The following is a 26,898-nucleotide window of genomic DNA, read 5'->3' as shown; positions in this document are numbered from 1 at the left end:
ATTTAGAGGTCATCTGGTCCAATCCCCAACCAAAACATAAACTCTGTCTACCTGTTATCCAGCTTCTGCTTGAAGTCCTTCAATAATAGGGAACTCATTACCTCCCAAGACAGATTATTCCACCTATGGATAATTCTCATTGTTTGGTGGGTTTTTCTTATCTTGAACCAAACTACACCTCCCTATTACTGTCACCCACCTCCCCACCTTGTTCCTAGCTCTTCCCTCTGGAGTCAAATAGAATTGTCTAATTTCTCTTCCATGTAACAGCCCTGAAAATATTTAAAGATAATAATCAAGTCCCTAAGTCCATTCCAAGTCAGATATCCCTAGCTGCTACAAAGGATTATCATAGAGGGTTATCATAAGAGGGTTACTCTTTGATTCCTACCATGAAAAATCTAAACTTATTAACTTGGCATTCAAGGCTCTCCATTATCTTGCCTCACTCTGCCTGCCTGATATCAGTTCTACCATTCTCCAAAGTGTTGCCTCTGCAGTAATAAGCTGATCTCTGTGCATAAGATAATAAAGAGTATGTGATCATGAGTACAATGTGATGGCAAGGTTCCCAGGTTCCCTGTCAGTTGTTCTCTAATCCCTAAAATACTTCAGAAGGATCAGAGCTTAGATTTTTCTCAAAGCCTAGAGTTTAGTAACAAAAAGTTGTTGCTTTAATCTAAGAGGCAGTAATTTAGTGCAGAGGAAAGAGCATTGGTTTGTGAGCCATGAGTGCCAAATTCTAGTTTTCTCTTTTTTAATAACTAGTTGCATGAGTTTTTACCTCCATGGGCCTAATCTAATAGAGGAGAGGATTAGATGACCCAGGGAAAGAGACAAAATTCATCCAACATCTGCATGCATTGCCAGAACTGGGTACAGTGCCTAGTGGAAAAATTAATTAGCCTTGGGTAGATAATCATTGACCTTTTCTGTCCTATTTTGCCAAAATTGTGTAGTGGTAGTATAACTGTAAAGGGATTCGGGAGTAAGGGATTCTGATTCTTTCTCTGTCACTTCCAATTGTGTGATGCTGGGCTGACTTCTCTGAAGTTTAGATTCTTCTTTTGTAAAATGGAAATCATGATATTTCTATAGATTCGCAGTATATACCTTATAGGGTTGTCATGAGCACCAGTGGAAGTGTTTATTCTAAGATCATAGGAATACACAGAAGACATTGACTGTAACCCCTTCATTTTAAATACAAGGAAACCAAGGCCCGGTGGGGAAATGACTTGCCCAAGGTTATGTCTTGTCATCGGAAGAATCGAGATTAGATATAGGTCTTCTCACTCTAACCCCATTTCTCCTTATGCCTTCATTGTAAAGTGCTATTTAAATGCAAAACATTATTGTAAAATATTCTTTTTTAAGGAGTACTGATATTCCTTTTTTTAAGTTAAAAAATGGTATGCTTCAATTTTTATTCAGACAACCATCAGTTCTTTTTTGGGGGATGGATAGAATGTTTCATCATAAGGCCTTCTGAGTTGTCCTAGCCTGTTGTACTGCTGAGAACAACTAAATCTTTCACAGATGATCACCTTACAATGTTGCTGTTACTTTATACACAGTACATTTCACTTTGCACTAGCACATGCAGGTCTTTCCAGGTTTTTCTGAGAGCATCCTGCTCATCATTTCTTATAGTACAATAGTATTCCATCATAGTTGCATACTACAACTTGTTCCACCATTCCTCAATTGATGAGCATCTCCTTGATTTCTAATTCTTTACCCCCAGAAAAGAGATGCCATAAATATTTTTGTAATATAGTCCTTTTCCTTTTGGTTTTTGTCTCTTTTGGGTTACCAATCTAATATCTAGTTTTATAGCCCTTTGGGCATAATTCCAAATTGTTCTACAGAATGATTGAATCAGTTCACAACTCCACCAAGAGTGCATTAATGTCTCATTTTCCCCAAATCTCTTCCAGCGTTTGTCATTTACCTTTTCTGTCCTATTAGCCAATCTAATAAGTAGTACCTCAGAAATGTTTTAATTTGCATGTCTCCAATCAGTAATGAGTTGGAATATTTTTCATATGGCTATAGATAGCTTTGATTATTTCTTCTGAAAACTGATTATATCTTTTGATCATTTATCAGTTGAGGAATGGCCATTATTTTTATAAATTTGACTCAGTTCTCTACATATTTGAGAAATGAGGTCTTTACCAGAAAAACTTGCTTCAAATTTTTTTCACAGTTACTATTGCTAACTAGATTTCCCTCTATCCTATTCCCCCCACCCCTAGTTATTCTATTCTCTCCCTCTTTTCACCCACTAGGACCACAGCCAGTGTTACCTTTGAGTAAAAATAACTTTTTACATTAAAATATCCTGAAACTTAAACAGGAGAAGTGTATGACCAGCAAAAGAAGAATGCTTTGATTTGTAGAATAGCCCAAGAGTAGTTCGGGGTCAGCAAGTTGGCAATCCCGGATGCCCCTTGCTCCTGGTAGCTTTAGAACTCTGGTAATTCTACATCAGTCTAATGTGGGTGTCTCTTAAAGGAAAGACAGAATCCGAAGCTGCTATTCTTTGGACCTGTGAAGGCTTCTGTGCCTTGGAGAGGGCAGGTGTGTGTAGTGGATCTTCTGGCTCTCTACAGCCCTGCTCTGTGGCTGCTTGGCTATGAGGTCCATTAGTCAGCTGTAATAAGCACTTGTCAGGAGACAGCAATGAAATACTGACAGTCTAAATTACTCAGTGGTTAAGAGAACCCTGAAAACAATGATTATACCATCAAAGCTAGATGAATAAATAACAAAAAACAAATTAGCTCTAGGAAAAAAAATGGTAAGAGAAAGGATATTTCTTGATGCACTCATCCTGGCAGTTTATAAAATTTATAAAGGGACAAGCATTTCCCCTTTTTTTGAGTTAATTTGCATTTGTCACAATATAGAGAAATCAAAAGGTAAGACACTTGGGCTGTGAGGCAGTTATGTCAGGCATTTGGAGAATAGGCCCATTAGGGACAACTCTATGAATAATGCATTTTAATCATACTTCAGCCTCCTTCATTTGGAGGAAGGGCTAGCTGCACAGAAAGCAACTTTCACTCAAAAATCAGTTCTTGTCCTGCCAGTTTTAAAGTAAGTGATAGGTTCTTATGCTCTTATAAATTCAAAGTGAAATGGTTTCATGAGGAGGAAAAAAGGAAAGAATCCTTGAAAACATCTCTTTTCCCAGTTTTCAGATTCACACCTTAGATATCAGGATGCTATAAGGGATGAGAGCCCTCAATAGGTTTACTAAGAACAGATGAAAACAGTGCAGTTTCCCTCTCTGTGGTTATGTTGCTCTTTTCGCTGTTACTCTAGACTTTCTGTTCTCTGGGAGCAGAATATATTGTTGGATTGTTCATGTAGTGGAAAGATGCTGAAGGCCTTCTCATATGAGCAATTCTAATAGCTCCTTCATTGGTTTCTCTTCCACCAGTTTCTCTCCCTAATCAGTCCTCCACATAACTACAAAATTATATTCCTAAAAGTATAAATCTGATTATAGGATCATAGAATCATAGATTTAGAGCTGAAAGTGACATTCAAAGTTATCTAGTCCAATCTCCTCATTTTGCAATTGGCAAAATTGAAGCCCAGAGTCCACGCAGAAAGTGGAAAAAACTCATACTGCTGTCTTCAGAAATCTTCCATAGTCCCCTATTACAGACTCGAGGATAAAAAATCCAATGTCTTCATCTTGTCATTTAAAGCCCTCTATAATGTGACTCTCACCTACCTTTTTAGTTTCATATCATATTACTTGCCATCACATATTTTCCTTGCTAGTCATATTGGCTTATATATCTCATGTCATCTTTTTCTTCCATGCTTTTCCACAAGTGATTCTCCCATGTATGGAATGTATTCTCACCTCAGTTCCATCTTGTAGATTATTTAACTTCCTGCAAGGTACAATTCAGACATCATCTCCTTCATGAGATTATAAATGTAAAACTCTTTACAAACTAAAATCTATCAATATCAGCTATATAAATGTATTAATAAGTGGATGTAAAGATGAGAGGTTTCCATCACTTTTCTTTACATCCTTCTAAAGACTAACAAAGGGCTAGAAGTGGATATTGCATAAGGTAGCCTGCTGTTGGGTCACTGATTAGAGAATTTCTGTGTTAGTCTTGGAAAGGTCAAAGGAGTGAGATTCTTTTAGTGAATAATGAATGTTTTCAGATTCATGGAGAAATGTATTTAATGATTCAGTAAGTAACTCTGGGGAAAATTTGGCTGTCTTTCACTTCCTTCTGTGACTCTCATCTAAAATCATAGTATTATGTATATGAATGAGTGTGTGTATTAGTATATGTGTGTGTGTTTGTGTGAGTGTGTGTATGGTGACTAAGTCAAGACTTAAAAACAAGAAAAAAGAAAAGGTTGTAAAAGGAACAACTTGTATGTCTTATCATGAATAATATTACTCTCAGAGAGAAGGTCCATTTAAAATAGTATTACTTCTATTATTTTACTAACAGAAAGACACTGTAGTTTAGTAGTCTGAGTCAGTTTCAGAGTCAGGAAGACCCTAGTTTAAGTCTTACCTCTCTATATAGCAAATGTGTGACCCTGGGCAATTTACTTAACCTTTTGGTAAAGCCACAGTCAATTCTCTAAGACTATGTTTCAGAACAATTAGTTTCCCCACTAGGAGTTCTCTACACCTACTGAGGTGGACCCTAAATGTTACCTCACTTCCTCCTCTCTTCCCCCTGCCCCTCCCCAGAAATAACTGGACTAAGTAATAACCTGGAGGATTGAAGGTATTTCCTCTCATGTGATTTCATTCTGTGTAAAACAGTGTATTAGGCACTGAAGGTGTTACAAAAATATGTAAGATGGTTTCCTTGTCCTTAGGGAGTTTGCTTAAATAGAATTGATCTTTATTAAAAAAAAAAGTTAGGTGCTATCTAATTGTAAAGGGTTCAAGTATGGAACTGGTACCAAATTGCTTTTCTATCATCTGAGGAGCAACTTAACTACTGAGAGGCTTATTACGAGGTTAGATATTTTTCACCCCTAACAACTTGTGAAAACTATCTACTAAGATCTAACCATTTAGGGGTTGCTACCTGTGCTGGTGGAGGAGAAGTTAACAAGTTGTATGACAAGATTAACTGTTCAACAAGTATTTATTAAGAATTAACTATATGCCAGTGTTAGGCACTGGCTGTACAAAGACCAAAATGAAATAGTCTCTGCCCTTAAAGGCATCTACATTCTCTTCAGGTCTTTGTTACTATAAAAATTGTGCCATGGATATGTTGGTATTTGGCTTTTATTACCACCTGACTTCCTTTGAATATACATGCCTAGTAATGGGATCTCAAAGGTTATGGACATTTTTAGTAGCTTTCTAAGCATAATTCAAAATTGTTTTCCAGAATAGTTGGTTCTCAAGCAGGTGGGGCAATCAAGAGATAACAGACAATGGTCACAGATTTGAGTATGAAAAGCCAGGTCTGGTGGGGAGATACAAGAAGAGCTCAATTTGAGTAAGAAAGGCCCAGAGTCTGAACCCCATCATTATGACCTTTACTGTTCAGGTCACATATCTGTTTAAAGTTTTTGGTATAAAAGATTGGTCTAAACCAATTTCTGGAAAACTGTTTTCTAGTTAGTTCTTGTCAAACAGGGACTTCTTCCCCGGATAAAGAGTTGACATTCTTTGATTAAAGTTCTTAACAGTCTGAAAGATGGGCTGAATCTAGTTTTTCAAAAGTTCACATTTGTATAGTTTTATAGTTTACAAAGATCAATTTATTAAATAAATGTAAAATGATGCACTTAGGTTAAAAATTCATCTGTTCAAGTGTGGGATTCGAGGGAAAAGAACATGACTAAAAAGTAAATCTCATGAGAAAATTTTAGTTATTGTAACTTGAGTATTGTTATTGTAACAAAGTAACATAGCAGCCAAAAACAGTGTGTTCTTGGGCTCCATAACTAAAAGCCTTCGTTGATACTTAATCATGGTAGCAGATAACCCTGGATTTTTTGTTAAAGTTATACCAACATCAAGTTCTAGCAGGTTGAACAGCATTCAAGTACAGGCCCTGGCAACAGACTTCGTTGCCTGATGACTAATTTAGCTAAGCATGGACAGAGCTTTGTCACCATAAGGCTAAGCGCTAGATGGAGGGGTGTGTGTGTGTGTGTGTGTGTGTGTGTGTGTGTGTGTGTGTGTGTGTGTGTGTGTGTGTGTGTGTGTGTGTGTGTGTGTGTGTGTGTGTGTGTGTGTGTGTGTGTGTGTGTGTGTGTGTGTGTGTCTCTGTGTGTGTGTGTGTGTGTGTGTGTGTCTCTGTGTGTGTGTGTGTGTCTCTGTGTGTGTGTGTGTGTGTGTCTCTGTGTGTGTGTCTGTGTCTGTGTGTTCAGACGCCGGAAGCCTCCTTAACCTCCCCTTGAATCTTCCCACTTAATCTGGCCTTCCAAATCTAATCTTCCCCTTTGTTCCGGCAGTCTCAGAAAGCCCATGGCCTTTCTACTCTGGTCTCTGTTACGCCCCCCCACTCTTGATCCCATCAAAACCCCATTCCCCAGGTTGCCGACCACTCCCATCAAGATCTGTATCCATTCCCATACAGCCCCTAACAAGATCTCCAGATTTCCACACCTGCTTCCCACCCAAACCCTCCATTGTCTGATATCTCCTGATAGCCTCCAGCTGTTTCCAGCCTTAGACCCTCCTAGGATTCCCTCCTTGGACTTCTCCCCAAGACCCTTCTTAAACCCCTCCTCCCATCACCCTGGACTACCAGACCACCCCCCAGATCCCTCCTATACTCTTTTCTGTATTTAAGTTCCATCTCGCCTCCATGAAGACGCTCAGATTCAATCCAGCTCAGACTCTGTCTAGCTGGGATTCTATCTGGCTCACTTGTGAATACAAGCATCACAAATGCTTAGGCTCCTTAAGAGGCAACCCAGTTTGGTGAATCTTTAATAAACTTTGTTTTCTTTGGCTTTAAGAAGGCTTGAGTCGAATTCATTCGAGCACGACCCGCACTGTCGGTATCTTGGGGTCCATGATCACCCCTCAACCTCTTCATCTACTATAATTCATAAAGCCTTTTGTCAAGCCATAGAGGGTTGGTGGTTTTAGGCTAAAATGACAGTAACATTACATACAAAAGTACAAGCTTAGTGATAAACCATGTTACTGCTTTCTAGGACCAGACCATTCAGATGGGCTTGTCACCAGATTGGCAATAGGATGATGTCACAACATCTCACAAGTGCATCTTCTGAATTATATAGAAGCATTTTTATTCACATTGATGGAAGGAATACCCACACTGATGGTATTAGAGAAGTTTTAACTATTGAAATATTGAAGAAATATTCAGAATGAAAGAGGCAATAATCCCACTCCACTCTGTGCTGGTTAGCTACAAGCATTTATGTAGTTCTTTAGTTTTTGCAGCTTCGCAAATATTATCTGTTTATCCTCACAACAATCGTGACAAGCAGGTGCTATTATTATCATCATTTACAACTGAGGAAACTGAGGCGGAAAACTCAAGTGACTTGCCAAAAGTTATACAACCAATAAGTGTCTGAGTCTGGATTTCTCCTTGACTCCAGATCTAGCTCTTTATCCACTGTGCCAGCTAGCTCTTTCTAGACCACATCTAAAGTGCTGTGTTCAGTTCTAGATGTGAAATCTTTTGGAAGCACATTGATGACCTAGAAGGTGTCAAAAATTGGATAACAGCTAGTGTTTGGACTCCAAACTATGTTATATGAGCTTATTTAAAATATAGAAGAAAAGATTTAGGAGGAGGGGCCTGGGAGGAAGACATGAGCAGTATCTTCAAATATTTAAAAGTTTGTCATGTAAAAAAGTGATTGAATTCATTATTCTCCTTAGACCCAGAGGAGAGAACCCTTGTGTTTTGGGGGATAGGGGAGGAAGGAATTATAGGTAGGTAAACATCATCTCAATTTAAGGAAGAATTTCAAAGCCCTTTATAACCTGTCTCCTTTGTACTCTGTCTTTTACGTGTTAGGATTTTACATTTGAACCTTCTTGTTGCTTCTCACACTTATCTTCTGACCAAAGGCATTTCGACTTGCATTCCTGGAACTCTCTTTTTCCTAAACTCTAGCTTCTGATTTCCCTGGTTTCCTTCTAGTCTTATCTAAAGTCCTCCTTTCTGCAAGAAGTCTTTCCTAATTTTCTTAAATTTAGTGCCTTCTCTCTGAAATTAACTCAAATTTATCCTCTGTATATCTGGGCCATACGTAGTTGTGTGCATATTTACTTCGAGCTCCTTAGGAACAGGGATTGTTTTCTGCCTTTCTTTTTATCCGAGGTGGCATATAGTAGGTACTTAAATGCTTATTGACTTCAGTGTATCTAATATTTACAGAGATCCTACTATGTGCCTAACAGAGAAGTTCTGTTAATTTTCATCTAAAACTCCCACACTGTAGCTCTTAACTCTGGCTTCACTCATAAGTTTAGATATCCTGTGGGAGAAAGGCTTTCTTTTAATGATAGATTTACTGTGGGCTGAATGACAAAGGAATTCCACAGTATTGCATGTGGCACCTACATTAACTCACTCTGCAGGCATTTCTAGTGCTTACTATTGACATGAGGTTATTAATATTAGATGAGTTAGTAATAAGCTGATCACTATATTCAGAGTTGAGGTAGAGATGCTATTTTTGGTGCATTTTATATAATGAATGCATTTGATAATGGCACATAATGGATGTCTTTCTTTTGTAATCTTCATGGGGGAGTGCATTATTACAGTGACATTATTACTATATTTTATTTGGAAGTAAAGAGGATTTTTTTCTTCTTCTATGTTAGTCATCATTTTCCTTCTTTGCTTTTAGTTTTGTCTTTGTAATGGGGGAAATTCTTTGTAGCTGAGAAAAAAATTTTCAATCTAGTTCTGGTAAATGAGCAGAGAGGTGTAGAATCTTGGATTCACAGAATCTCAGGGTTGGTTGGGCCATTAAAGGTCATTACATTTAACTCCTACTCTGGGGAGGCATTCTCTCAATAACATTCTTGACAATCGGTAGGAGTCTTTGCTCAGAAAGGGACTCACTTTCTCAAAAAGCAATCATATTTGAACATTTGGTCATTTTGAAGTTCTGCTAGTTTAGTTAACGATAACAAGTCACATTTACATATAATTGAAGGTTTCCAAAGCTTTTTGCCCCAAGAATCCCTGGAGACCAAGTGTCCCAAGTACTATTATCCCCATTTTATAGAGGTGGACACTGAGGCTCAAAGAGTTGTCCTTGGTCATATAGCTAGTATATGTCAGAACCTAGACTAAAACTTTAGTATCTTCATTCCTGCAATGTATTAGGAAGTACTAGCAGCACATTGAAGAGTATCCCGAAAAAGGCAACTAGAAAGATGTCTCCAGAACATGCCAGATAAAGACTGGATGAAAGAAATGGGGATGTTTAAGTTAGAAAAAACCTAGTAAAGACTCTTAGCTTTTTTGACATATTTGAAAAACTGTTTAATGGAAGGGGGATTAGAATTATTCTGTCTGGCCCCAGAGAGCAGAACCTGGATTCATGGTTGAAAGCAGCAGAGGCAAATTTAGGTTTGATCTTAAGAAAAACTTCCTTACAATTCCAGTTATTTATATATGAATGGGTTGCTTTTGAAGTCAGTGGGTCATCATTCTCTGTGATTCTGGCTCTTTAAGTCCTATGTTTTTTCTATTACATCTAGCTGCCTCTTCAGTTTTAGAAATTATATGATTTATACTGATATGCAAAAGGAATAATAATAACAGAGATGATAACTCACATTTCTCATGTGATTTTAGAGGGTTAGCCATTTTACAAAAATCCTTTGAAAAGGCCAGCAATTCATAGAAGGAACACAACACTCTCAGGGTCACACTATTACTTTTAAAGCAACTTTTTCATCTAACTTGCTTAGTGCTAGCTAGGATAGGTTTGGAACTTTACCTTGCACCTTGGTACTGTTAATTCAAACCATGTCTGATGACTTGACAGCTTCATGTGATTAGTGTGCTATTTTGCAGCTAGTGTAATGCATAAGAATGGCAGATGCTATAACTATGGGCATTTACTTAAGTGGTTGCATTTCCACAAATCCAGAATATTGAAACCATTAAAGAATAAAGAGAGCCTCCTCCTGGAGGCATGTGGATCCCTGTTGACTTACAGCACTGCCCTGGATTGGCTCCCCAAGGAAGGGGATATAGACATTTGCTCCTTGGAATTGGTGTGTTTCCCTGGGGTCATTCTCTTCCTTGTCAAAACTTTCTGTGTCCTTGAGTTTTCCTCAGTTTTCAGCAATGGGTGGCTGATCTTGGCAATCCTCTTCCTCCTTTAGCTCCTATTTTGTGTTCATCATCTCCTCCTTACTTGTATCTAGTTAGTAATGCTCTTCATAGATGTTTGGATTTATTTGGGGATTTCAGGGACCATAGAAATATGTTAAGTCCAGTTCTCTCATTTTTCATATGAGGTTTGAATAGTTGAAGTGACTTGACTCATTTATGGATGTGTGTTTCCTGTGACTGACTTGTAAGCTCCTTAAGAGATGTGTATGCTATAGCAGGATTTGTCTTCCCATAAGTATAAGCACAAGGTCCTGAATTTTTTTTAGATTTGACAGTAATTTCTTTGTTTTAGGGCAGACCCAGAGAGGAAACACTATCTGCTAATGCAGACAGGAGTCTGCTCTGCAATTTAAAGTCTTACAAAATTACCTGGGTCACTGAGAAATTATGTGATTTGCCCAGGGTAACTTGCTCAGCTAGCATGAAAGGAGCAGGACTTGAACCCAGGTCTTCCTGAGTTTGAGGTCAGTTCTGTGACACTTTATGTGTCTTTTAATCTCTCTTGGCCTCAATTTCTTCATCTAAAAATGAGGATAATAATAGCATCTACCTCCTAGGGTTGTTTTAAAGACCAATTGAGGTAACACCTGTAGAATGCTTCTCAAATCTTGAAGTCCTCTAGATGTTAACTGAAATGTTAGCTATCATTTTTCATTTCTGATTAATAATTATTCATTGAATTGAATTTATATGATTCTGAGCCTGGCACTTTAAATGGGACATCTCTTTATTCAGTTTTTTCTTTTGTGGTAAAAGGAGTTAGCTGTAACCATGGTTTTTCTGATCAAAGCATTTTTAAGAGTCTAAACTCTGAAAGTGTTTATAAGTTATCATCTTTGGGAGATGTCATCCTGGCAGAGGCAGCTCTACTGCCCTCATCATTACTACATGCTTGTTTCTTAAATACTTTGGCCAGTATTGGAAATTTCTCTTTTTTGGCACAGTATCTTTGGTCTTCCTTGTACTGGAATCAGGCCCAAGTTATGTGCTTAGTGGAGTGATGAAGTAAGGACAATCTTAAAGAAACTCTTTGACGACTCTGAAAATACAGGACTGTTGTTTTTGTAGCCAAATTTAACTATGACAGTAAAACTAGTTCTCTAGTTTTATTCAGGAAAATTAAAACTTTAGAGAGATATAGTAAGAATATTAATTGCTTTACATTGATTTAAGCACTTTGCTACTAAAAATTTTACATACATTTTCATATTAGATCCTCAATATATCCCTATAAAGTAGATAGAACAGGAATTATTGTTTCCATTTTACAGATAGAGTAACTGAGACTCAAAGAGATTAAGTCAGTGTCCGAAGGTCACATGGTTAGTAAGTGGTAGAGCCAGGACTCAACCTGAAGGTTGTTAACTCTAAGTCTAGTGCATTGGGAATGCTGCACCAGGCACTGCCTAACGTTTGCCCCCTACCACTATTTCTTTACCTCAGTATTTTGTGGCATAAATATTCATATTAAAATGTTTGAGTAACTGTATTTTAATGTAATTGGTTTCCTTTGTAATGCTATGTATTTTATTTAATTCATTTTAAAATATTATTCTGAGGAAGTTTCTGTAGGCTTTACCAGACTGCCAAAGGGGCCGCACCACACAAAAAAGGTTAAAAACCCTTGGCTTAAATTGCTTTAAACATGGATCCTGTCTTTGTTATAATTACAACATGAGAAAAGATCATCCCCCTCTGCTTTGAAGTACTTCATTTTTCTTAGGTATTGTAATTAATTATTTTTTTTTTGTAGAGAGGCAAAATGATATAGTTGAAAAAGTAATGACCTTTGAGTTGGGATATCTGGGTTCCATTCTAGACTCTTAATATTTACAAGCTTCATGATCCTTAAATTTAAACTCTCTGAGCTTTAGTTTCCTCATCTGTAAAATAAATATCATAAATCTGTACTGCTTACATCACAGGAATTTAAAAAGTAGGTCAAAATATTTTATTCTATTATAACAAAGCATTATTTTAAAATAATATACAGTGATTTTAGGACTGCTTCAACAAGCATTTAATCAGATACTCTTTTTTATAGTATATGGCTTTATAATAAGGGTATGTATTGAATACCCATGATATTTGACATACTATACCATAGAAGGTACTGTAAGGAACTTAGAAAGGAATATTCCTATCCTCAAGGAACTAATGTTTTAGTGGAGGAGATATATCAAATACTAATGAATGAATATGAACATAAGTTATAAAACCATACCTGTAACCATCTTCATTTCTTTCAAATATTGAAATGGAAAGGATTGGAAAGGTGGTTAGTTTCTCAGAAATGTGTAGCTCTTATTAGTTGTAGGAATCAAGAACAATTACCCAGAAAAAGATTAATGAAGGTCGTATAGTCTAGTAGATAATAGGTTAACTCTAAAGTCTAACGGGCTTGCGCTCAAGTCCTACCTTTGATATATCATTAGCTTGTGACCCTGGGAAAGTTTCTTAACTTCTCTTCCCTTGGTAACTCTTCAAGACTATTAATTTTAGAGAAGTTGCCAATCTATATCTGTGGTATGAACTTCCATACCCTTAGTATGGAAGTAATTTTCATACTGCAAAGAAATCACAGGTCTAGCCCACTAAATAAACCAGTCAATCAGTCAATCAATCTGATGATGATGGTGAAAAAAAAGAAGTATCCTTTGGGTAGAATGAAAATGTCCTGTCTCACCTATCTAGATAGGGTCAGCTGGATATGGAGTCTGACAATCCTCTGTTGTGGGGTAGGCAGCCACTTACCCCACAATTGGGCGCACACCTGCCTCAAGATGTGTCATAAGGCTTTTGTGAGGCATGTGATTCTTAAACTTTATAACACTGAAAGAATGAGCTGTGATCTAAAAAAATTATTGTCTAAACTCCCTGCAGAGCAGTAGAGCAGGACTCCAATAATTTTTGCATCTGGAGAACAGATGGTGATAGTAATGATGTTAAATGGAGCTGTTTCCTCTATCCAAGCTCTGCAGACTTTGTCAATTATTGTTTGTGTTTAATTCAGTGGTTGTTCAAAAAATGCCAACAGTTGAATGTTCTGCACTTGTTCGAGTGGCAAACAAGGCCCCACAAAATTCTAGATGAAGTAAAAGAAGGTTGGTTGCTGAACTTTGATCATGATCTAGTGACTTCCTACTGATCACTGACTCAGGCAACAACTGATTTTCCTTGTAGATCCTCTGAGGAGAAGGGGGAAGGTTAGAGAACAAGAATAAAAAAGAATGCCAAGGCTGATTGTTATTTTGATTTTTTTCCTTATGAAATTAGAGTCTAGTAACAGAAGTCCTGACCATAAATTTAAGCTGGAGAAACACTAAGAATCCAATAACCCCTGGAAACACCATGGTATAAAGGAAAGGACATTGGACTGAGGATCCCAGACTTTGTCACTGTATGACTCTGCACAACTCCCTTCCCATCTCTGGGTCCCAATTCCCTCATTTGAATAATACTGTTATATTAGATATTACCAAAAGTACTTCTACACTTTAACATTCCATATTCTGTCATTCTGACATTTAGAGATATAGTATAGTATGGTGGAAAGAACGCTGGATTTGAAATCAGAGAACAAGGATTTGAATCCCAATTCTTCTACTCAGGACTTATCTGAATTTGGGCAAATTATGTAGGAGGGGGTAGGACTAGCTGACCTCTAAGATCCCTTCAAACTTTAAATCTACAATCCTAAATTCAGCTCTAACATATGCTCCATGGTGTCTTCTTTTTTATTTCTAATGGAGTATCTGAACCTTATTTTACTTAATACTTCTGTTAAAAGTAAAAATTCTTATATTAACTGATGCTGAATTTTCAATAGAAATGAGTTTGTTTGTAATGACTAAAAGATTGGATGTATCCAGCACAGACTGCTCTGAATATAAATACTAATGAATTTGAATTGAGCTAATAAAATAATGAATTACTTATTAATGTTGAAGGACTCTTGGAAAAATAATTTATCTTTCATCTTCTTATTAGTTTGTTTGTGCAGATGCTGGAACCAAACTAGCTGAGTCAACAATCCTGCACAAGCAGATGATCGCATCCATGCCTGGAGTAAGTCTGGAACTCCCTAAATCAAGTACTGCATTTCACTTTGGGTCTAACTTCCATGCTAATAGACATATTTTAGCCCAGAAAGATTTTTAGCTTGTTCTTTACTTTTCTTCATTTTCACAGAAGTTGTAAGTACTGGAAATAGCCCTGCTTCATTTGTTAGAAGAACACTAGTAGAAATTTAAATGGATGTAGCACACTGACATTTCCAAAAGAGACTGTTTAGAATGTCGAAACCAATTCAGTTGTTATAGGAAATCATTTGTCGTCCAACTTTAGAAATATCTAAGGGTTCCATTAAAGTTGTCTTTTTTAAAAAAATTCTTTCTTTATGACTTCACTTACTCCATTCAGTTAAAGAAAAATGCCAGAAAAATTCATATATGTAGCAATACCTCAACTAATTTTGCAACTTTCCATCTTAGAATTCAGTTTTTTCCATTATCAATAAATGTTATCAAAACAGGTATTTATTTTTGTGGTGGGAATTTTTACTGTCTCTCAATATCTAAATTTTTTACAGAGAAATACATCTATAATAGCAATTTCTACTGTAGGAATAAATACTTATTCCCTAGCTTAGCTCGGATGGAACCTTCCTTTGTAAGACCTTTGCTAGTCTCTATATAGTACTTTCCCCCACCTCTCACCATAATTAAGCTGTATATATTTTGTATTTATTTCTCTGTGTATATGCTCTTTTACACAGATACATGTCAAATAGAAAGTAAGCTCATGAAGTCTGGTACTGTTTTCCTTTTTGTCTTTATATACCTACTACCTAGAGTAGTACTTAAGAAATGCCTGTTGGATTGATTTGATTTGAAATGAATTCTTTTGATAGTCAGAATGTTACCTACATTTGTTGACAATAGAGAAACTGCAATTTTGACTAGTGGAAAATATTCTGCTCCAAAGTGGCACAGTGGACAGAGTACTGGGCTTGGAATCAGAAAGACTCATCTTCGTGCATTCAAATCAAGTCTTACTAGCTGTGTGACCTTGGGCAAGTCACTTAACCCTGTTTGCCTCAGTTTCTCATCTGTAAAATGATCTGGAGAAGGAAAGGCAAACCATTCCAATGTCTTTGCCAAGAAAATCCCAAATGGGGTCACAAAGAGTCAGACATGACTGAAACAATTGAACAACAGTAAAAAAAGACCTTACGTGATGCTTTTTCATTGTGTTGAGGCAACCTTGGGTCATAAGTTCTATCTGGTCCTACTAAATGGGACAGGCTTCACATAGGGTTCTAGTGCGGGATTAGCTTATCCAAGTGCAAAGAGACTAATCATCAGAAGGTTAGCCATTAGGTGTTTTGTTTTGAGTTTGGCCCTAGAAACTCACGAAGATAGCATTTCAAGGTTTGCAAAGCACTTTAAATATAAATACATCATCTCTCTCTATGTCTATCTATCTGTCTATCTATCTATCTGTCTGTCTATCTATCTGTCTGTCTGTCTGTCTGTCTATCTGTCTGTCTGTCTGTCTGTCTCTGTGTATCTTATCTGATTTGATCCTTACAACATTCCTGAGAGGTAGGCATTATTATTATCCCAATTTTATAGATGAGGAAACTGAGGAATAGAAGGGTTAAGTGACTTACCTAGAATAGCATAGCTAATAACTGTCCAAGGTAGAATTTGAGCGCAGATTTTCCTGACTCCAAGTCTGGCATTCTATCCATTATGCCACCTAGCTGCGTTAGAATTACATTTATAGATCACTTTAATGTTTGCAGATCACTTTATGTGCATTATCTCTTTTAGACCTTACCACAGACCTGTGAGGAAGGTATGACAGATATCATTATCCCCATTTTACAGAAAAGGAAATGGAGGTTCAGAAAAGTTAACTGATTTGCACATGTTCATACAGGATTTGAATCCAGGTCTCCTCTACTTCAAGTCCAGCACTATCTGCTTCTCCAAGCTTCCTGTCTACTAAACTGTTGAGAGATTATTATCTTAATCAATGGAGAGTATATCCACTCCAGTGAAATCATAAATCTTTTGAAGTATCAAAGTTAAGTGGAAGTGCTCACATTATCTTTGAAGAAAGCAAAAAGGAGAAACTATAGTCCTTTGTTGGTCTAGTACAGGGGTGGGAAACCTGCGACCTTGAGGCTACATGTGGCCCTCTAGGTTCTCAAGTGCAACCCTTTGACTGAATCCAAACTTCACAGAACAAATCCCCTTAATAAAAGGATTTGTTCTGTGAAAGTTGGACTCAGTCAAAATTCTACACCTAAGGATCTAGAAGGCCACAGGTGACCTAGAGGCTACAGGTTTCCCACCCCTGGTCTAGTACCTTTTCCTGAAACACTTTGAATTCCTTTTAAATCTTAATTATTTGATTCTTATAAAATTAGTTTGGAGGAAGTTAGATATGAATCTTTTCAAGTTGCAGTTTGGGATTATAAATCAGAGAACCAAATTTCTAACATCATTATTTTTCTAGTGTAATCAGTCAGTTGATAAACCTGAAAAGACAAATGAGGCTGAATCTTTTATATTTTCTAAGTCTATGGCCATGGGTGCGCTTACAAAGCAGAAAGTGCAAGTGTTGGCAGTTTTCTGATTTGGTTTATAAAAATAACCAACTCGGGCAGATAAATCAGATGCCAAATTGGATTTGGGGGTTTGAATTCTCTAAACTGGACACCTGTGAGCCTGAAAGTAACTAAGTAGTTGTAAATTCTCAACCTTCCTTTTCTGTAGCTTTGAATTATATGGTAAATCCTAACTACATATCCTCCTATAATATTTTTTTTTGTTATAGAAACCTGATCAGTATGGCATAACATGTTGCTGATGAAAGGAAACAACCACTTTCAGAAAATGTAGAGAGCAGATTTTCATGTTTGCACTGTCTGTGCAAAAGATCTAAAGGATGGCACAAACTGGGAAAAATCCCTTCATCTTCTACATTAGTGGCTCAATATTCAATAACCTTTTATAATTCTGTCATTTGACTTAAAGAACAAAACAGAAAGTCATTGCTGCCATGGAATGGTACCTTGACAGGCAGGCATGCCAGTGACCCTATTTTACTGTTTGTTACCCTGCCATAGAAACTGACAGGCATAACATTGGAGAAAAAACTAGAAGGTGATATTGTTCAGCATAGTTCAGACTTAAATGAATACACAGAAATGAGAGTCAATTGGTGAGCGGATTAAGTATTTCAGATTTCAAATTCCCCTAAGAAAATGTAGGTCTCCACAGGACTGTTAGTTAAGCACTTTTGAACTATATTATAGCCAATGTCACATAGAGACCGCAGCATACTTTTGATCAGTTAGTCTATGTGAGCATTTCCCCTCTGTCCCTGACATGTTAAATTCATTGCATTTGCATGGAGAGGCAGTAGTTTCACATCTTTAAATAACTAAGTAAAGTGGTGTTTTTTATCACTTACTGTCTCTTTTTAAAAAGTTCTCCAAGTTACCTGCTAACATGAAAGAAAAAGAGTGGCAGCCATTTCTTTTCCTATCTCATTGTTATTTCACCTGCTGCTTATCCTGAGGAGAAGGTAAACAGTAACATACGTGTCTTTTATCAAAGGGAAAGGTCAATGCCTTTGACCTTTGAGGTAAAAAAGTGAGGTAAACATGGTGAGAATGATTTCTTTGGAAAAATACCTTAAACAGAAACCGGTAGAAGAGCCTACTGATAAACTCTCCATGGTGCTTTTCATCATTTATGTAGGAGAGTCACAATAGTAATGACAAGTCACTCTTTTATTGGGTGGTATATACTAAGATGGTCAGGGAGGGCCGAATATTGCACATTTGGAAAAACTGATTACATTAAAAGAACCTATTCTTTTCTAAATAACAACCAGTTCCTCCACTGAAGTTCTCCTCCAGTGCCTTATCAGAGTGGAATTTTAAGGCAATGCTTTTAAGCAAACCCTGACAGGTGCAACTAGGCTGCATCTGTCATCCAAGAACTAGCCCTACTAAATCTCAAGGTGCTCATCACTAGAAGGTTGGTCTCCACATGAAACCACTCATGAAAACTTATGCTATGGCAGAGAAGGGTTAAGGTCCATGTTGGTGTAGGGAGTATCCCAACCAATGAAATAACCACTTTTTGAAATATTGAAGTATGGAGTAGTGGGAAAAAACCACTGGATTTGAAGTTAGGATATGAATTTGAATTGGACTGTGCCACGTGATTTATGTGACCTTGGGCTGCTTATTTCACTTTTTCCTCACCTATGAAATAAATGAATTAAGTAATCTCCTAGGTTTCTTCCAAGTCTAAATTCTATAATCTAGAATTTTATAAGCAAAATCCAGTTACCAATGGATTTCCTTAACACATGCCTCTTGGAATCTCTAGACTCAGCTCTGGTGTCACTTATGTGGAATTTTTCCTGACCCCCCCAATCCCTCTCCCCAGCTGCTGCTGCTGTCCCAGCTTGTTCCTTCAACATCACTTTGTATCTATATTGCATATGACTACATGTGTACATTTTGTCTCCTGGATGGATCCCTGAGAGGAGGGATCATTTCCTGTTTGTCTTTGTTTCTCCAGTGTCTGGTACAGAGCAGGTACTTCATAAATTCTTGTTGCCCCTCACCCAGTGTTCTGTCTGAATTTATTTTCTTTTCAAACTGATACAATTCAAACAAACTATGATTTTGAGTAGTGCAGAGTAGGTCAGAAAGCCAGAAAGAGAACTCACTAAGCAACAATACAGAATAAGAGAGAGGTTAACTATCCTTGAAGTAAAAAAAGGGTAAAAGTGGGGTTCCAGAGTCAAACTAATCAATGGATGTCCTTTTATTTTAGTGTGGAACAGCAGCCATGGAATGCATGAGACAATATGTTAATGAAGTACTGGACTTTATTGCTGACATGCATACATTAACCAAACTTAAGGTAGGGTCAACACATATGTGTGACTTGTATAGCCTTAACTTTGGAGTTTTCTAAACTTAAGGGCAATATTTTAAAATGTTTTATATTATGTATGGTTAGTTTGCATGACGATTTATGTTTGCTTGGTGTCAGGGACTCATGATCTCTAGTATCTGTGTCCAAGAAAATAGATAAGGATTTAGGAGGTGAAGTTATGGATACTGCTTTCATGGAACTGATGATGGATCTGATGACAGAATTATCCTTCCTCATTCTTTTGGTATAGTTTGTGCCTAGACCAATGACCACATAGGACTTTTCTTTGGGACATATAATATAGGAAAACACAAATATGGATGCACAGAGAAAGCTCAGAGCTACAATGTTCTGCCATGTAGAGATCTTATCTGCTTATCTTGCTCTCTCTCCTTGCAAAACACATAATTCAGCTACTGTGATATAATGGCCCAGTTTAACATCATTCTGGAGGATGAGATTCTTCTTCTTTTTTTTTTTTTTTTTGTTACCTGTATTCAGCTATGGAATGGGAAAGAAATTAACATCTTTGTTAGGACTCTTGTCAACAACTGTGGCCTTCTTGCCCCATAGATTAGCTGCCCTACTTTCCAGATTGTGATAACAGTTGGAAGTTATCTTCAATTATTTCTATTCCTTTAGCAAACATAAAACTCGGGGCCTTATATCTACATAGTATAGAGTGATATTTCCTAAAATGTATTCTGTGGAATCCAGAAGCTTGGTGTGATATATGAGTAGGAGGTTCTGTAAGAAAATGTTGATATTGGTGTTATTCTAAAATAACAAATAGTAAGTTATTTATTTCAAAAAATGAATGCAAAATATACATTTTTGTATGAAAATAAATTTAATTTCTTCTATTGTGTAGCAAAATTTCCCCAGCCATATTCAATCTGTATATTTGTATGTATGATATTGGATTTGGTCAGTTGAAAACTCTAAAGTGCTCTATAACCAAATAAGTTTGGGAAATATGGATGATGTAATATAGAATTAAGTAACTGAAGAGGCTCTTAAGATACCATATATTCTAAGCCCCTTATTTTATAGAAAAGGAAACTTGAGTCTCAGAGAAGAGCCCTCTAAGAAGAGGAGCTGTGGCTTAATCATAGGTTTTCATGCTCCAAACCCACTACTCTTTCTACTACATCATGATGTCTATTTTCATGCATTCATTCATTCATTCATTTACTGAGAACCTACTGTTCAGCAAACATTTCCTCACCACCCCAGGCCCTTGCTGGGGATACTAACATGAAAGATCACTAGTTTCTGCACCAAAGAAGCTGACATTCTCTTGGAAGATGTTTACATGAAAAGACAGTGCAGTGTATAAGAAAGACTCTTGGATTTAGAGTCAGAGGATTTCGGTTTAAATGATGCTTTCTATCTTTGTGACCTTGGGGAAGTCACTTTACCTCTTCAGGTCTTAATTTGTTGATCTGTAGAATGAAGGTCTGGAAAAGATGATCTCTAAAGTCCCTTTCCTGTAAATGCTATATGAATGTGTGAAATAAGTATGATATAATGTAGAATGTAATGATAAAAAAAAAGTAGACTGCTGGACAGAGTTGTGTAAGAAAAGGATCTGCTCCAGGAAAGTGGTTTAAAATATCCTTTGCATATGGACAATACCCAAATGAAGATGTTGATGTTTTTATTGTTCTTTGGCGTAGAATGAGTTACTAATGTAAATCAACCTCTTTTCCATCATCCTCCCACTAGGGAGCGAAGAGATCTGAAAACACTGAGGAGAAGTCTAGACTTAATGCAGAAAAAAATCCAAACACAAAAAACAGCCAAATTCAAAATTGGGCAGCAAACAATTTTTCTTTGATCAACAAGAACCTAGTGATCTAAGAAGAGATACCTAAGAGAAAAAAAAAAGGGGTTCCTGTGACATTGGACACGGCTCTAAATTCTGCTTGGATGATTTAAGTTTTTGTTTCTACATACATAGTAACTTAGTGCGATAATAGCATGTAAACTTTTAGCTCCAAGGGGATTTAACACATAGATTCAGCTTTTCCTAAGACAAGTAGGGACAGACAGGATTACAAGGTTTCTTAGTAGGCAGTCCTTTTTTTTGGTTGAACTTAACTAGTGAATGATTGAGGAGTGTTGCTTAGTGATAATGAAGGCACTTCTACCCCCTAGATAGATTTCTCTTTCTGTAAATTGAAAGGCTTGTCAAATCAAATTAATAAGCAATTATTAAGCCCTTACTATGAGTCAGGCATTGTGTTAAACACTAGGGATACAAACAGAAGCAAAAAGATAGTCCCTGCCCTCAAGGAACTCATTATCTAGTCGGGGAAACAACAAAGAAACCAATGTGCACAAACAGGTTATATACAAGTTATATGCAGGATAAATAAAAAATAATTACTAGAGGGAAGACTCTAGAATTATGAGATTGAGAAAGCTTTCTTGAAAACTACTGGATTTCAGTTGAGATTTGAAGGAAGCCAGGGAAGGCAGTGGGCAGAGATGAGGAAGGAGAGCATTCCAGGAATGGAGGACAGTCAGAAAAAATAGCCAGAGCTGCAAGATGGAATTTCTTGTTCAGCAAACAACAAGGAAGCAAAGTGTCACTGAATTGAAGGATGCATATCAGGGAGTAATGTATAAGAAAACTGGAAAGGTAGGAGAGGGATAGGTTATGAAAGGTTTTGAATGCTTAATGGAGGACTTTACATTTGATTTTGGAGGCAATAGGGAACCCCTAGAGTTTATGAGGAGGAAGGTTGACATGCTCAGACCTGCACTTTAGTAAAATTACTTTTAGTAGCTGAATTGGAGTGGGGAGAGACTTGAAGCAGGCAGGGCTACCTTATTACAATAGTCCAGGTGTGAGGTGATGAGGGCCTGTACTAGAGTGGTGACAGTGTCAGAGGAGAGCAGAGGGCTTATTTAAGAGATGTTACAGAAGTGAAACTGACAGGCTTTGGCAACAGATGGGATAATAAGAAGCTGAGAATAACTCCTAGGTTTCAAGCCCGAGGGCTGGGAGATGGTATTGCCCTCTATGGTATTAGAGAAGTTAGGAGTGGGGAAAACAAGTTGCGTTTTAGACATGTTGAGTTTAAGATGTCTATCAGATATTAGTTTGAGATGTCTGAAAGGTAGTTGGAGGTGCAAGATTGGAAGTCAGCAAAGAGGTAGATTTGAGAATCTTCAGTTTAGTGATTAAATCTATGGCAGCTCATGAAAAGACCAAATGAAGTAATATAGAAGGAAAATAGAAAGAAGGCAGCCCAGAACAGAAACCTGTAGGGCATCTATGGTTAGAGGACATGATCTAGATGAGGATCCCACAAAGAAGACTAAGGAGTGGTCATATAGGCAGGAAGAAAACCAAGTGGGGTCCTGAAAACCTAGAGAGAAGAGAGTATTAAGGAGAGGGTGATCAAGAGTGTCAAAGGCTGCAGAGAAGTTGAAGAGAATGAAGATTGAACAAAAGGCCATTGGCTCTGGCAATTAAGAGATCATTAGTACCTTTGGAGAGAATACTATTGGTGGAATGATTATAAGGGATTAAGAAGAGAGTGAGAGGAGGGAATACTATCTACAATACCACCTATTGTAGATAGCAGTTTCAAAGAGTTTAGCCACCAAGGACAGAAAATATACAGGATGATATTGTGTATGAAAGGATCAAGTGTGGTTCTTTCAGTATAGAGAGACATGGGCATGTTTTAGGCAGTGGAGAATGAGTCAGTAGACAGGGAAAGATTATAAATAAGTGATAGAGGAGGGATGACAGAAGTGACAGTCTATTGAAGTAGAGGAACTAGAAAGGTATCACTTGAGCCTTGGTAAGAAGTGTGGTCTTCTCATCATGTGATACAGGGGTAAAGGAGGGAGTAGAGGTCAAAGGCATATGAGTGATACAAGATGAAGAAGAGGGGAGGAGAAGATCATGGTGAATGGCTTCAGTTTTTGTCTATAAATTTTGAGGCAGGGTTCTTAGGTAAAAGGGTTGAGGGAGGGAGATTCATGGGATTTTAGAGGAGAGACAAAATGGCTTAGAAGAGCAAAAAGTCATCTCAAAGGGAGTGGGTGCTCCTGATCTCTGGGAAGGGTGGAAAAAGAAGTCTGGAGAATCAGGAGTGGAGCCTAAAGAGGAAGTGAGTAGGTTGGCATAGGGGTCTGTCCTTAAAATAGAGGTTCTGGGAGGAAGTGACCAATCAGAGGAAGGGGATACAAGGACAAAGGGATCTTTCAGTGTGAAAAGGCTATGGAGGAAGAGGGCTAGGGCAAAGGCTACTAGAACATAGTAGAGAAAGAAGTCCAGAGAATAAGGATTAATAAAATTTCCTTTAGTGTAATATAGTGTTCTCCATTTAAGGTCTCTTCCACTTCTAATGTTCCATAAGCTTACATTCTATGTTCTAATACTTTTGCCAGCTTTAACATGCTTCATCCTAACAGCCTAAACTCCTTTAAGAGCTAATATTTTGTGGTTCATGTGACCAAATTGAAAATTTTTTAACAAAAAAAAAAGGAAAAACAAAATAAAATCTTTTGTATATTAATGTGAAAAGTTATTCAAATTTTGGTTTTATAGAGTCACATGAAGACGTGTTCTCAGCCTTTGCATGAAGATACCTTTGGTGGACATCTCAAAGTTGGGCTGGCTCAAATTGCAGCCATGGAAATCACAAGAGGTAACCACAGGGATAATAAAGCCGTTATTCGCTACCTCCCCTGGCTCTACCATCCTCCCTCTGCAATGCAACAAGGGTGAGTTTTTTCCCCCAAACTTTTTTTTTCTCCAAAAAAGGATGAGGTAGAAAGAAACTCTAGGGAAAATTCTCTGGAGTGACTAAATGCACTTAGGATTTGTAGAAATGTTTTGTGATTGGTGTGAAGCATAGAAACAAAGGTTTGTCAAGAAGCAGTATGACTCTGAGCCTATTGGCTTCATGACTCAGCAACATTACTGAGCTCAGAACCTGAAGTGCTTCATGTCATTGCTGTGAGGGAGAAAAAAATGCAAAAGCTTTTATTCAATGAAATTAGACCTCAAAGGACTAATGATTCTTCTGGAAAAGCTTTCAAATACTTATCATATCTAGTGGCTAAATGCAGTGAATAATCTCCCTCTTACTCATTCAATCCTGTACATGTATAATTGGGTATATTCTTTATTTCACGTGTAACTAAATTCAGATCACATTGGTTAATTTGAAAATCAGAGATAATGTATAGAACTTCACTTTATTCTTTGATCTAATATACTGATTAAACTGAACTTAATAGAAGATTAGATATACAAGAACCAAGAGAAATTCAAGGTATATACCAGTGACTGATTTATAAGGGATTCATAAGGACAGACTGTTTATCATTTATATATGTAAAATGTATGTTTAATATTCTTATTAATAATTGGGAAACTCATAACAAAGATTCCGATTAATCTGACCTTGATGTTAATTTAAAAAGTAAAACCATTTAGGAATAGCTAAGAAGAATAATTATTTTATACAAGTGTGGTGTAAGAGGAAGAACTGATACAGAGGAATTAGATGGGGGAGCAGAGCTGGTAGTTCTGGTAACCTACTTTCATCAGGAATGAGTTTAAGAGGGAACAATACATATGTATTTAGAAGAATATAAAAATCTAAATTCAGAGGAAATAAAATGGTGGGGGTAGAGGGGGTGGAGGGGACAAGGGAAGGATCTTTAGAAGGGAGGGTGAGGAAATAGGTAAAAGGGGGTTTTGAGGGGTGTTTAAATTTGTGGGAAGGAGAAGGATCCTTGGAGGTGGGTAGGCAAGTAATAGGAAGGTAAGGTAGTGGGTAGAAGTTAAGAAAAGGAGGTAGGAGGGATAGGAAACAAGAGATATGCACAGACATAAAAACAAAGATCAGGAGTAGAATATTTTTGGGGAAGTGTATGTCTGTATGTGTATGTATATATGTATATGTGTATGTATATATCTATAGCTATAGAGAAACATATCTAAACTTTACTGTAGCCTTCTGAGATGAGTGGGGGAGGGAAAAAAAGAACTGTTAAGAAAGGGCACTGTTAAAAAAGAATAAAAGAAAATTCACGAGGAAGCAAAGAATGCATGAACAATTCTCAACACAATGGTTTTATTCCTCATACGGACTTGCTTGAAATGAAAATTTATTGTTTTAGGTATTTTATTTTATTGTTTTATTGTTTTAGGTATTTGTGTTTTGGCCCTTGGGTCCAAAATGAAAAATGAAAAAAAATAGTGTAGTAGTTAATCTAAATCTGAAAAACTGGAGGTAACTACTTGCTCATGAAACTGAGATTTGGCATTAGTAAGGAAAACTAGAATAGTACATATATAAATCATTTTGTCAGTCTACATTTCTTCCCTTCCTTTTTTGTGTAATTGATTATAAGACCATTCAAATTCATTCACTCATTCAACACATATTTATTCTGCATCTAGAGAATGGAATCCTTGCATATATTACACATTTCCTTTTTCTCTTACAGACCTAAAGAATTCATTGAATGTGTTTCTCATATCCGCCTGCTGTCCTGGCTACTTCTGGGTTCACTCACACATAACTCTGTGTGTCTGAATCCCTCATCTCCCTGTATGCCAATTCCTCTGGATGCAGGGTCCCACATTGCAGATCATCTTATCGTTATCCTGATTGGATTTCCCGAGCAATCAAAGGTAAGCAGTTTCCACAGGATTGAGACCATATGCATCAAAATTGCTAATGGAAACCTTTATCAGCCAATTATGTTTCTTCTGGGAAAGAAAATGAATGCATCTTATCATTTCCCTTCCACTGTACATTCTAAAAACAACTGATGCCTTATTTCAAGTTGTTTAAATTTCCAGATTCCTTTTTCCCCTTAAATTTTTATTCAATTTACATTTCTCAAGGTGTCTTTCATCTGTGGAGGCAGTCAAGAGTTGGCTTCCTAGACATGCTAATGTCTCTATTACAAAAAGGAATAATTATCTAGCATATAATAAGAACCCTATGATAGTTTAATAAAGAAGAAAGTCCTCTCTACTTCAGCCTTCCATGGGCTACTTTATCAGTCTGAATCTTCAGAAGCACATAAAATTTGGCCTAGTTATTGTTCCCCAAACTCCACATTTGGTCTCCCACCTTTTTGCCATTGCACAAACTTGTCTCCTGGTCTGTGGTCAATCAGCAAGGCTTTAAAGATACCTGCAGTGCTTCTCTTCACTCCATCCACTCTTCAAATCCCTAGTTTACTGTAAGGCCTAGCTCACCTGTCATCTCCTACTGGAAGCTTTCCTGATGCCCCCAGCTAACTGTTTATAGGCAGTGTGGCATGGTAGATAGAATTCTGGGATTGGAATCAGGAAGATCTGGGTTCAAATCTGGCCTCTGACATATACTATGTATACAAGGAAAAAGTCACTTAACCTCCTTGGGTTTCAGTTTCCTCCTCTCTAAAATAGGGATAGTAATAGCACATACCCACAGGGTTTTTGTGAGCATTAAATAGATTAATGTTTGTAACAGGCTTTGCAAACCTTGAGAGGTAAAATGACATAGTGAAAA

General features: G+C 37.2%; 1 protein-coding gene across 12 annotated transcripts in view; it reads left to right on the top strand.

Annotated features, from left to right (window-relative positions):
• UNC79 (unc-79 homolog, NALCN channel complex subunit) overlaps positions 1–26,898 on the top strand; it is a 342,891-nt gene that overhangs the window by 300,605 nt on the left and 15,388 nt on the right. For all 12 annotated transcript variants that reach the window (XM_072623539.1, XM_072623542.1, XM_072623545.1 and 9 more), the window contains 4 exons: positions 14,370–14,447; positions 19,250–19,339; positions 23,928–24,103; positions 25,841–26,027. In XM_072623539.1, coding sequence (XP_072479640.1) covers positions 14,370–14,447; positions 19,250–19,339; positions 23,928–24,103; positions 25,841–26,027 — 531 coding nt within the window. The remainder of the gene's footprint in view (positions 1–14,369; positions 14,448–19,249; positions 19,340–23,927; positions 24,104–25,840; positions 26,028–26,898) is intronic.

The sequence above is a fragment of the Notamacropus eugenii genome, chromosome 7 (genome assembly GCF_028372415.1).
Source record: "Notamacropus eugenii isolate mMacEug1 chromosome 7, mMacEug1.pri_v2, whole genome shotgun sequence".
NCBI classification, from domain to species: domain Eukaryota; kingdom Metazoa; phylum Chordata; class Mammalia; order Diprotodontia; family Macropodidae; genus Notamacropus; species Notamacropus eugenii.
This window is presented reverse-complemented; position numbering and strand designations above follow the sequence as displayed.